General features: G+C 39.3%; 1 protein-coding gene across 3 annotated transcripts in view; it reads left to right on the forward strand.

Moving 5' to 3' along the window:
• Positions 1-13,591, forward strand: part of LOC149237588 (mediator of RNA polymerase II transcription subunit 25-like) — a 155,442-nt gene that overhangs the window by 118,126 nt on the left and 23,725 nt on the right. For 2 of the 3 annotated variants that reach the window (XM_089366845.1, XM_089366843.1), the window contains 3 exons: positions 11,325-11,384; positions 11,493-11,561; positions 11,660-11,744. In XM_089366845.1, coding sequence (XP_089222971.1) covers positions 11,325-11,384; positions 11,493-11,561; positions 11,660-11,744 — 214 coding nt within the window. The remainder of the gene's footprint in view (positions 1-11,324; positions 11,385-11,492; positions 11,562-11,659; positions 11,745-13,591) is intronic. The other variant, XM_089366844.1, reaches the window with a different exon arrangement.

The raw sequence follows: 13,591 nt of genomic DNA on the forward strand, positions 1-13,591 counted from the left end.
GAGAAGAACACGACATAGGAGATGTGGGAGGCCCTGACCAAGTTGTATCAGCATACTTCCATGCAGAGGAAGATGCTACTAGAAAATCAGCTGCGATCATAACAGATACAGAAGGGGGAACAGATCGACCCATTCCTCGGTCGATTGAAGAAGATCTGAGATCAATTGACTTCCATAGGGGCAACGCCGGATCCAGAATTGATGGTGAGAATAGCTCTGAATGCAGTCTCAGAAGACTGGGAGGTGTTTCGCCAAGAAGAGATTAGAAGGCTGAGCAACGTGGGAAGCAGTGGCAAGGGGATCAGAATCAAGGAGGAGGAGGTGGACGCTGCCCTAGCATCTTGAGGGAATGCAGGAGAAACGGAAGAAGAAGGACCTCTCCAAGGTCAAATGCTTCCACTGTGGGGAGCTGGGTCATTATGTGACCCTGTGTCCAAGCAAGAAGAGCAAGGGAGAGGCCTCCGAGACCAAGGTTATGCCAGGAAGGGCAGAGAAGGAAGTGGAGACAGAGGATGACTATGTCATGAGTGCACACACACCACTTGAGCAGAAGTGGGGAGACATCGAGTTGCAGTCAGGCAGATTACAGGCGATGAGGGGCAGGATCCTCGAGTTACACAGCGTCTTGGATTAGACCTTGCTACGGGAGCCCCGAAGAGGAGTAGCAGTACTAGCGATGTCAGTAGAGACGGATGCAGAGGGAGCTACAGTACAGGATTCCCAGGACAATGCGAGGCTAGCAGGCTGCAACAGTGTGAGAGGCATGAGAATGTTGCACCAGTGGAGGATGGCACAAAGAGGTGTGCAATGGTGCGAGATGCATGGAGTTGTTGCAGCAGCGCAGAGGTCAGAGAGGGAGCACTTGTCAGTGACAGAGGGAGCTTCAGCATCAGGAGTGTTTCTAGCCTGATGGAGATGTCAAAGTTGGAGATGTCATTGGTTTGCAGTGCAGCAGTTAGCAGTGGTAGTGCTATGGGCAACATGATGCAACATGATGAGAGGGGTTGCAATGCAGATGCAGCAGTGGTAGTGGCAGGGCCATGGGCAGCAGCGCGGATGCAAAGGGAGTTGCAGTACGGATGCAACAATGGAAGTGGCAGGGTCATGGGTAGCAGTATAGGATGCAACAATGCAGAGAATGTTGGGCAGCAGGCCTAGCATCAGCACAGAGACCGATGTCAGATAATCAAAGTGATGCTCAGTGAGGAGTATTACTAGAGCATAGTCCTCGCTAAGAGGGAGTGTTGATTAGGGGTAGCATTGGATGTGCTCTAGCCACGAAAATTGGTGGAAAGGCTAAGGCACATGAGATCTCCAATACCCAGAAAGGGTTTAGGCAAATTCTAAACAGTTTGGGAGATATTAAAATAATTAATATTTTTAATGGAATCCCTAAGTCTAAACTTAGGGAAAATAAAATATTAATGTGAATTAATATAAAACTGTGTTAGAATGGTCCAAAAGTCATGGATCAAGTCAAATCTAATCTTAGCTGTTGATTAGGGACTTAATCTTGGCCGTTGATTTGTCAACAAGAAAAGTATAAGAGGAGGCTTGAGGGTCACTTGGAGAACACGCCAAGAGATCAAGATTTCGACTTTCTGGGGTTGGGTTTGCTGAGAAAGTTGAGAGAGTGATTAGAGATGCAGTTGAGGGGCAGTGAATACAGAAGCAAAGAGGTAGAGATAACACCGAGAGGATCAACGCAGTAGCCGGAGAGGGACGCAGAAGCAGCTAAGGGTCCACGCAGAGGCAGCTAGGGCTCATGCAGAGGCAGCCAGGAGCTGCAGAGTGCCTCAGATGGCTAGCGTGGGTGACACAGAGGGCTAGAGAACTGACGCAGTGCCTCCAGAGGCTGACGCAGGCCAAGCCAGAGTGACGCTGGGCTAACGTTGGGCCAGAGAGAGGTTAACGCTGGGGTTTCGTGGGGCATATTGGAGCTGTAGAGCTGCCAAAGTGTTTATCCAGGGTTTCAGCCAGAATATCTGCTTCCGAGTAGAGGAGTGCTACTGCCGAGATTTTTCTCTATTGGGTGAGTCAGATTTGACACCCAGATTGTATTCTGAAGCTGCTTAATAAATCAAACCCTCAGATAGCTGCACCGGTTTTCCCGCATTGGGTTTTTCCGGGGACATTAGTCCAAAAATAACAGTGTCACTTGTGTGCTTGTTTCTATTTCCTTCAGTTGATGATCTGTAATGTGTTGAGCATGTACTTGTATTTATTTCCAGTATTTACATGGTAAATAACTTGTCAATTAACAGAACAAGTAGGTAGGAATAAATCAGTAAAGTGCATGAAGGGTTTTATAACGTGTCAGACTTAGAAATTCCAACACATTGTTTCAAATAAATGATAGTGTTCCAATAGTTTCCATGTCATATAACATAATTTGACCAAGTAGTGAAGCATATGCTTGAAGAAATTATAAAACAATTAAAACTTGCCAAAGTATGACGTGTTTACACATAAGATAAGATTTGCTCAAGTTTACAATTTGGAAGCTTATGCACATGGGAATTTAAATAAAAGATTAATAAAAAATACATGTGGAGTGAAATGTGTTAATTTTAAGCATGCACAAAATGAAATTAAATGCTAGAAAGCTAAGAAAAACTAGAAACAAAATTAGGCCACCCACAAGAATCCCCCCTCCAAATGAAGAAGGGGGGTGCCATGGGAAAAATTCCAAGCTCCCTCAAACAAGTTTTTTTAATGTTTTTATTAGAGCTGCAAGTGGATAAAAATCCCTCTAAGAGGACTGCCCACAATATGGAGAGATCTTTAGAAATATCGGAATCTAACAAAGCTAGACTCTCTCCCAAAAAATATAACGACAACAAAATTGAAGATGGAAAAAACTCTCCAAAGGAGATTCACAAGGCTCAAAAGTTCCACGACCTAGATGAGTTTGCAACTCTCTCCCAAGTGCTTATGACCTCCCTAAAAATCAGTGTTTGGATAGCGTGAGGGGGTCCTGCATACACATGAGTGAGTAGTTTCCCAAAGCTTCTCCTCAAGCTCTTTGCTGCCCAATGCTCAAGCCTATGGGCTTTAAAACACAAAACCAATTGTCAGTGTGAAATTAGGAAAAAGAAATCAAAACTAAACTACAATTTAATATACAAAATACTAGCTCAAGTAATGAGAGTGAACTTTCAAACTTGCCTAGCTTTGGAAATGACTCTTGAATATGAGATATAACTTTGAAAGAACTAGAACCAAAGAAGTATTTTAAATTTAAATGGATGATCAAGTAGTTATAGAGTAAGAAAACTCCCTTTTGCTCTTCATTGGATGGAAGACTTGGAGCGAAAAAATCGTTGAGTTTTGGATCGTTGTGATTCTAGGAGTGAGTTGATCTAATTGAGATTTCTCCCACTTCCAAATGGATTCCTTCACACAATACAAAAGATCTTTCCTACACACTTGAACAAGTATTAGTTTGCCAAGGATTAGAGCAATATAATGAATAAGATAGACCAAACATTCCTCCTAAAATGAATTGGCAAGTTTATCCCTATAATACTACTCTAAATCAATGATATGTGCAAGATAGCTTGCACACATCAATCCAAACAAGATAACAAGTATAAACTAATATTAATCGAATATGCAAAAGAAATTAAACAAAATTGCAGTAGCATGAAAGGGCATCACCTCATTACACCAAGAGAACACTAGCCAGATAGTTCTAAAGTCTTGATTATATTAAGAAAATATGCAAGTACAAAATGACAGAATTTCCTGAAGTCGAATAGCTCATAACATGATACAATATGAGAGAACATAGCCTTATTATATAGAGAGTTGGGAGCAAATCCCAAGGTAGAATGCATGTGAAAACTGAACTTGGAGCAAATCCCAAGAAAGAGCAAGTCAAGTTCCAAGTGGAGATGACAGAGACACCAAGGCAAATTGAATTCCTCATTGGCACCCAAGGAAAATCAAATTCTTTTATATGGCATAGTAAACATATCCATGAGTGAACCAAAGCAATGAGATAACTCCAGTCAAACCAAATCAAACTTGAACCAAGTGCCGCCACTTCAGATGATGATCCCAAAGATGCTTTGTGTAGATCGCTAGGAGCTGCGTGATTTCCTCAAGTGAAACTCGTAATCCTCCATGTGAAGCTTTAAGTGTAGAAGCAACTCGAGCTAACAGTGAGAGAAGGCCCCACGAAATCCTCAGTCTAAATATTCCATAAAATATTCCTTCAGTACATGAGTTCCTCTAGTAAATTCAATTTTCCACATATGCAACTACTGCTTTATCTCTGGGAAATTCGATTTTGCCAAATAATGGTGTATTTATGATGCAATGTGCTCAATCATCTTTCACATATCTGTTGACTCAACTCTTTGACTTGGGATAATTTCCAAGTCATTTCCATGTCATTCTATCACATGGAATAATTTATTTCTCTCTATTTTATTTAATTCTAGCCTAATTAAATGGCACAATTTCCACTAAACTAAGGAAATGTGGGCTTTGAAGGTTCAAAACACATTATTAGCCCCTCAAAGTGTGTCATAGTAGAAAGTTGAGGGTGAGAGGTGTAATTTTTATTATTCATACCCCATACAACTTCTCTAGACTACACTTATTACAATTTAAATGCAATGTTATTTGCAATTTTTGACGTGCGGGTAATCTAAAAAATTAAAAAATGACTACCTAGACCTAACCAAATTCCACATAATTTTTTGTGTGATCTAATATGGTAATATACATTGACTCTAGACACTAAGATGTGTTAGAGGTTGAACCTTCAAACTGTCACCCTGACTTTGGGGTAAAAAGTGAGTGAAAAAACCAATAAAATTATCCGCCTTTGAAAAAGAAGGGGCAATTAACCAAATAAAAAAATACTTCAAGGTGTACTCGCTTACTGATCGTGTCCCAACATCCTAGGCCTATTACAGAATCAAAACTCATCATTACTAGTATCACTTATTACAATTCCCCGCAGGGTGTGGAATCTGGATATAAGAATAGATGATGAAAAATAGAAGTAGAGTTAAAAAAACTCTGTTGACTGATGATATCTGATGGTACAAGTGTCCTCGGGATCATCCTTGGGCATGGAGTCTTCATATAATCATCAGATGCCACTCCAGTGGTCAACAGGTCCACTTGGATTTCTTTGTGGCCCCACATCTTTTATCACTCTAATTTCACAAGGATCATGCTTCTAGGGTTTGTTAGGTCTTAGGATTTATTGTCACGAGTCAAAGGAGTCGACATCATTATTATAATAACCTTTTGGGCAAAATGTAATTGTAAAAAGAATTATTTTTGAGACTAGAAAGTCCTGAAAACTCCAAAAGTACAAGTCAGCGTTGACAGTTACAAGTTGGCCTAAAGGAGGGAATTCGACTCCCTGGAAAGGGCTAAATAAAGGAGCAGTTCAACCTCATTTGGCACTCATTCACTCCACAAGTTCGAATCACAAGAAGAAGTTTGATATGTAGCTGGGAGAAGAAGAAAAGGTGAGCGAAGGTCTAGGAGAAGAAAGGAGGAAAAAAGGTTTTGTTTTTGGGTTCTATCTCTCTCACACGTACAAAATTCTAGGGTTTCTGGGTTGCAGAAAGAGGCCGAAGTTGCAGGTCTGAGTTGTAGTAAGATAAAGTGCAACTTCTTGTAATTGGAAGGAAGAATAGTCTATATGGACCTCGTTGACCTTAGGAGGAGTTGTCTTGTTCTAGGAAGGTCTCAGGAGGAGGCTGAATTAGGGTTTTTGACGCAGGGTTACGCCTGCTTTACCCACAATATGCATATTCCTATGCATAAACCATTTTCCCCAAGGAATTTACATGACCTTTCAGTCAAAGGTTCATTATAAATAACAATGGGTTAAGGCCCCTTGATTAAAACTCACGTGGAAACCTCTATTAAGCTGAACATAGTCTATCCCTTCAAATCCTTTCAACTATCGGAACTTAATCAATCCAAAACCTTTCTTAATCCTTATGGCCGCACATATATCCAAACCCCACTTTATAACTTTGGGTTATAATTGGAAAACCATTAAAACCCTTATAGCAACGCTTCAATCCATTATAATTCTCCTATAAGAGAATACACGTAAAAACATGCATAACATACCTTTTTCTGCCTTTTCTTAGCCTTTGCACATTTCCCAAGAATTGCCTTTATCGCAATCGCTCATCACAGTTTGCCATGGTCATACCACATATATGCTCTTATCACCCCTCCGACTTCGACTCCGATATGCGAGTATCGGAAGTGTTTAAATAACACTTAAGCCTTAAAAGACTCGGGCACAACACTTTAACAGAATACAAAGGAAATACACGAAATCCCGCTCTGAAACACATAAGCGGATCTCAAAATCTATACACCCGCATTCATATTTATCATCGAGTCCGTCTCCATCTCAAACCTTCCGCTGCGCTACTCCTGCTCCGATCTCCGATTGGTTTCATCAGCTTATCGGCGATATCGCTTGCTATCGGCACATCGCCATTCCACTGCTCACCGTTATTTGACTTTGCCGAAATGCGATCACCAATCAAATCTTGACCGCCGATGCGGATCCCGATTCGACGGTTGTTGATTCAACCGATCAACAAACTTGCTCGACAGATCCTCCGCCGTTGATCTACACTTCGTGGATCCAATGGTCCACGATGATTTCGGGTGGACAAGTAGCACGGAGAATAACCACCTTCAAAAATGGTTTTCTCTCTCCACCTGAATGCTACGTGTCAACCAATAAGTGGGATCGGGTGAACTCCTCTAAATACCACTTACCACATTTGCTCCACCTGATATACCACTTTTGTGTATAAATCCGCCGATGCGATATTCCTCTGTCTCCTTTGCGATTGGATCCTGTCTGTTGATCTGTTGGATCCAACGGTTGCTGTTCAACAATACTTCACTATTTCGTCCGCCTCTTTACATTGGTTTTTTGCTGTTTCTTCAATGTTTACCGTGGTCCTTGGGTTTTCTTCGGGTTCTGGTCCTTCGGTTGTTCCACTGCGCACTACCTTTGAGCTTTGGCTTGGATCTTTCTAATGGATTCAACGATCCATTATGATCCTCCTCGTCATGCTCCTCTCTATGTAATTGTCAAACTCTGCCTGCAACTCTGTTACACAGAATATACTAACTCACTCATCATTCGCCATTGATGCTTAACAACACACTCATACAAATTGAAATCGAATCTTTGTGCATATATATATATATATGAATAAACAATTACATGATGAGACTCTCTGTCTCTCCTCGACCTGATCTTCTAATTTAATGGCCTCTGTTCATTATCTGCCCGTAGGCTTACAAACACTATCTAAATATCTAACTCTCCCTCTCTCTCTCTCTCTGTCTCTATCTACTCCTATCTATGCCTTTTAGGCTTACATTTATACAAAAAGGAATTCTAAACCCAATTCTTGGTTTAGATCCATAAGCTTCTCAACAGAATCCTAAAATCTCTGTCATCCCTAAGGATTCTCTCAAATCCACAAAATCATGAACTAACTCCTAATCTAAGATTTACAATCAATTTTCAATTCTCTCATCACTCAACTATCCTAAATCTCTCATGTTCTCCTACATTTGAGAACATTTACAATTATGCCACACAATATTCAATTAATTCCTATTCTCATTAAAATCACTCAAAACATTAAATAATTACATTAATTCAATACTTAGGAGACTTCGATTTCCCAATCCGGACCACGAGAGAGAGAGAGAGACACACACACACACACCCCAAAAGTTCAATTTTCTTCCTCTCTTTAGACTTCCCCAAACTTGCACTTCTTTCGACCTCCCGACAACAGACTTAGCACTTCTCCAACTCTTCTTGAGATATCGAACTAGCTTGAGAGATGATGCTACAAACGACTTCGACTAGCTTGTATTTGTAGGCTTCTTGTGGGTCGAATTAGGGTCCTTTAGGCCGACTTGATGTGGAGGGTACATAAATCGTATTTCACTCAATACTAAACCTTTTTACATGATTCAAAAGCCCAAGAAGGGTCTCTTTGAATGTACAATGACTCTATAAATTCAATATCAATCTTGGGAGTCCACAATGGGGACTTTGACTAATATAATGATGACCCAAGCATGAAATCCATGCTTTAATAAGTCATTGTTAGAATAATAAAAATTCTTTTGTTTATTCTTTTGACAAGTACATTACATGATGACTCAAGTACATTAATGAAGATTGAACATAGTTACATTTTCCAACATGAATGAGACTAATCAAACTTGAATTTCTTCTAGTAGAATACCTTGCAGGATTGTTTAAAAGTGGAGTTGCCCAATGGATACAAATCAAGCTCTAATAACTAGAGCTACACATAAAACAAGGTGAAGAATAAGAGAGAAAACAAAAGTTGTATTGTGGGTCTAAAAAGATTTATCCCCGGCAATGGCATAAAAAAATGTTGCTGCCTAATCCACATGTTGGGCTAACGTGGAAGAAATCTTCAATCCACTAAGTGTCGCCTTGGGGGCAAGTCTCGAGTTGAGTTGTGGCTCAAATCTCAACTCCTCCATCTACGCGAATTCCTAGCGAAGCCAAGGGGGTAGAACTCCTAGTGGCATTTCATCTACATTTTTTGCTGAGCATTGTGAGAGCAAGTTGCCTTTTTTCCTTTTGGAACCACATGCATCGGGAAATGTGTACTCCCTTGAGAACTGTGAACAACTGAAAGACTGATACTGCCATGTTGAGAACTGGTTGATAAATACTACACCAAGGCCAAGGAGACATACAAACTCTATGATACATGACCATGTGGTAAGATGTTGGTGCGCACGACATGGGATGTACTGGCCCTTACAACTGCAATCACCCCTACATACCTGAAGACTCCCATCAAATATGTGGCCCAATGAGATCAACCCAAAGCCGTCCAATCCTATCCAAGACGAAAGGACTAGGACCTTAACCCAAAGGGACCAAGTATCGGTGACCATAGCAAGGCCTAGGACACCTCAACACAAAAACTCACATGGTCTACAAGCCTTTGACTTGTATCCTTGGGCATACAATGGTGATATGCAAAGTGATAAGTATCTGTATGTTCCCCTGCTGAAATGAAGGGTAACATGCCCCAACTGGAGTAAGGTGACCAGGCAGAGGTATAGTTCATTGTCATTGTCATGATCTGGATATTAAACCAGAATATGACTTCTTCCTAATATACATATTAAGAATAAGCATCTCCCAATAATTTTCTTAAGGGTAATAAAATATTCAATAGTTATCTGTAACATGGTGGGCAAGGCATCTGTAAAGCTGTTGTGCTGATGAGTAAAAAGGGTATACATGGTGGACATTTGTTATGTAGGATGCTATAGGCTTGTAATTATAATGTCTTAATACTTACAAAATTTCAGTGTTACATGTGACGTGCTCCCCAGCATGGGGGACATTCTCACTGTGCTTTCAGTATGGAGAAACTCAAAGATAAACATTTCTGCGTCCTCAAGCACACAAAACATCACAACATTTCCAAGCACACCTGCACATCCGAAAGGGGTGGCAATTGGTTTCAACCCCTGCTCCACCCCACCGCACAATGAAAGCAAGTAGTATCCATAAACTGTGTCCGAGACAATCCCTCATTGGAAAGTAGACTCTGATGGATGAATAACTATGCAAGGATTCTCAGTTGACAGGATAATCTAACAGACCATACTGTCTGAAATGTCTAAATCAGTATTAGCATTTCTGCTAAATAGTTTTTAAGAATTATGAAAGCTCTATACTACAATATCATATTTTTGTTCCACAATTATAGTGAAATTTCTAGCACTTAGATACAAGGCTGGCAAAAAGATAACCTAGATGGAAATCAAATAGACAACTCTTTAATGTAAATTTCATTGATCCTTCACTGAGTTGGTGACATTCAACCAATTTTTGAGTCACCAAAGCCCTTTGGTTACTATACATTACTTTTTGCAAAAAACTTTTTGTATAGTTGTGTAATTTATTTATTATCTGGTAAGTCTTTCATCATCATTGAAATAGGAGAACAAGCAATGAATGCCATATACAGCATAGCAGTGAGTACAGTAACCATTTTGAGAACCCAAAAATGTATGGTAGCTTCCATGAGAAAGGATAAAATTGTATTACTTATCGTACAACTACTCAATGTGTTTGTAGTAGATTGGGCCCCTAAACTATTTTTCGTCTTTTATTTATGATGTTTACACCCGCATGTAGACATTTCACATTGTAATATGGTTAATTGGCTATAGGTTTTTCTCTTTTACAGAATTGAAGAATTATGATAGATCTATCATAACCTATGAAACCGGATTCGTCCTAACCCCTGGACGAATCCCGAATCGGACGAATCGGACACGATTCTGTCCTGACACGTGTCATATTTCCATGACTCGTCGTGTCATATCCGGGTACGTTGTGTCATGAGCGTGTCAGAAAAATTTGGAACGTGTCACGATTTTTGGAACGATTTTTGGTTTCGGATTCGTTTTTAGGGGTTTAAGTTCGCTGTTTTCATTCGCATTCACTGCTTCTGTATAGACCAACAAGACCACTGTTTCCAAATTGGAAGCTAATACTGATATACATCAATGACTCTGAGACTGGGAGTTGTGCAAAAGCTCTCTGGCAATGACTGTTTTGCTTTATCTTCTTCCTTTTCTTTCATATCAGTCACTGTCAGGCTTCAGCAAATGTTTGTTTCTTGAGCTGATCCCTGGTGGGTTTGCAGAAGCATTGAAGTTAGGTTCTCGTGCAAGTGGGTTCTAGACTTCTAGTGGTTGAGCCTCCAGGGTTTGATCTCCTAATGTTTCCTACTTCATCATTTTGCTACAGCTGTCCTATTAGTTTCATAACAGTGAGAAAATCAAACTTAAATCAACATAAAAACCCCTCACATCTGCAATGTGCATAAATCTAATATGACAGTGGCATAACCTTATTATAATTTTCACTGTTTGTTTCAAAGTGCTCCAGTACAGCTCAGAAAGTACTGAAAATTTTCTAATTATTTGGCACACTTGGCACAGGGAAATTTCATTAGTAACTCATTTATGTGACCAGTACCAGTAACCACTGACATTTATTTGAATTTTGTATGTACTATGCATGCTAATAGCTATAGATGAAGATCTATGTTTGAAATCAATAAATTTGTATCATTAATTAAAATTTGTGTAAGAAATATGCTAATAACTAATTTTTAAGATATATATATATATATATTTTAAATATATATATATATATATATATATATATTTTAATAAAATAATATATAACGTGTCCTAACCGTGTCTTGTTCCGGGGTCAGCGTTTCCCGAATCCGACACCACGAATCCCGAATCCTACGTGTCCCGAATCCTCGTGTCAGGTGACTTAGATCATAACCTAGAAAATGCCATCTATTGTACCTTCAACATATAATTTGTAGCTCATCAATACTATCAGATTGTAATTATAGAAACATTTTGTTGTGCAGAATTGCTGCAGATTGGCCAAGTTCAATGCAAATTATCAGGCTTATTTCCCAAGATCACATAACCAGCAAGTAAGGCTTTTTAACATTATCTCCTGTTATTTTCTTTTCCTGAAAAGAATAAAGTTTTATTTCACTTTTTACTCTGCCAATGTACTTGATAATTCCAGATACTACCAAGGCAAAGCCGATTTCCTAATATTCAGGCCAATGAACTCTCATAGATTCTTGTTGCAGCTTGCTGAAAAGAAGCTTGTAAGTATTGCAAATATGCTAGTCCTGATTTCTTTTTGCTTCTAACTCAAATAAAATACATGATATGGCTTTTCTTCTTTCTTTTATCCTTTTGCTTCCCCAATATTATTTTTAATAAGTTGTCTGTCTGAATCATTTTAAGGATCAGAGATAGATCATATCCCACTGGGATAGAGTATCAAGAGACAAAATAGCAATTGGAGTCTGCTGATTAATCATTAGGTTAGGTATTTGAAGGTGTGGTGGCTTTAGCTTTCTTTTGCTTAGGTGTACACAATCTTTTATGATGCTAGATGTGCTTGCAAATTAATATTCTTTCCAAGATGAGGAGTTGTCTGTCCTAACTGTTTTGAGCCTTCAAGATTGAGTGTTGCTACTTGTTACACATGGAAGTGGGTAGCTACTAGAAGAATTGTTTTTCCTATTATGATCAGCTTGCAAGCTTGCATCCCTATGATGATCTACAGACAGCTACCTGCAAAGGTCGTCCATCCATGATCCAGTCAGTGCTTTGTGACATCCACCTTACTCATTAGATGAAATAGTGTCATCTATTGTAAGGTACACTAGCCATTTTGTAATTAAGGGCTTGCATTTAATGGTTAATGGAATTCTAGAATGAATCATAGGTTGAATTGGACAGTTGACTGCTTTTGGTTGTATTCTTGTTCCCATTGATGTTAGTGGTTATCCCCAATGTTATCAGAAATGGAATGGACCAGACCGAACTGGCTTTTTGAGGGAAAACCCATCCGAACTGGTGTCATGGACAGAAAAAGGCCAGTTTAATAACGAACCGGCCAGTTCTTGTAGAGAACCAGCTGGTTCGGTACAAACCAAACTGACCAGTTTTGTACAATACTACCAAGGACCCTTTGAACACAATTTTTTTTTAAAAGACCAATAATTTATGAGTGGGGAAGCCTAATATTTTACCATATTGCCCTGCTAATTCTATTCTATTAATGGTAATGTAAATTCTTAAAGTAAAAGTATTTTCATAAAGTAATTCTTAAAGTAAATTCTCCTTTATTTTTCATTTTCATCCTTTTACTTAAACTTTTAACTTTACCATCAATTGAATCAAGATGTTTGAGAGTGGTTTCAACCTCATTGGATTTCATATGGAGAAAGTAAAATTTTAGATCCCACTCAAAATCTAGCCGACTCAACAATTTTTTAGGATTTCAGGATTGGGGAGATTACAACGTTTCCATTGGAGTTTGTGATGTAGGAGGGTATGGAACTAGCATTCAATCAAGAGAACCAAGCCCTCTATGTACCTTAATGTTAGTGGCATTGTTTTTTGAACTCCTCTATCATGACCCTGTGGTTTTTTCACAACACTGGACTCTAGGTTAGGGTCTTAGAATCTCTGACACTACCAATCCAAATATGACAAGAAATTATTTTGAACAATGGAATATAAACAACAGTAAGTCAATTAGTGCACAAAATTGACAACTTTTTACAATTTTCAACAACCCAACTTCGTTATATTAACAAACTGTAATACCATTGTTTCGGGCTCTTGTGCCAGGGATAATGGACCTCGTACATCCACTGATATAAGAGTACAAACTAGGGCTTGTTGTCAACAACTAAGGCAACCAAACTGCACAAAACAAGATACAGTGATCGTCTAGCTGATGTAGTCAACAATCATTGCTGCCTTGATTGTACCTTGAACACAACTGCTGGTCCTTCTGCTCCCATTCTGCAGCTCTACTTATATTAGTGGTCTTGCTCCTTTAGGTCACTGAACACAACTCACAAATCTGGCCTCTAGTTGATCATTCATCCATCAATGCATTAACACATAGGGACTCTTGTTGAGTTGTTCGCAA

This window comes from Pinus tabuliformis, chromosome 8 (genome assembly GCF_031772625.1).
Source record: "Pinus tabuliformis cultivar Carrire ecotype Pingquan chromosome 8, CPIR1, whole genome shotgun sequence".
Taxonomy (NCBI): Eukaryota; Viridiplantae; Streptophyta; class Pinopsida; order Pinales; family Pinaceae; genus Pinus; species Pinus tabuliformis.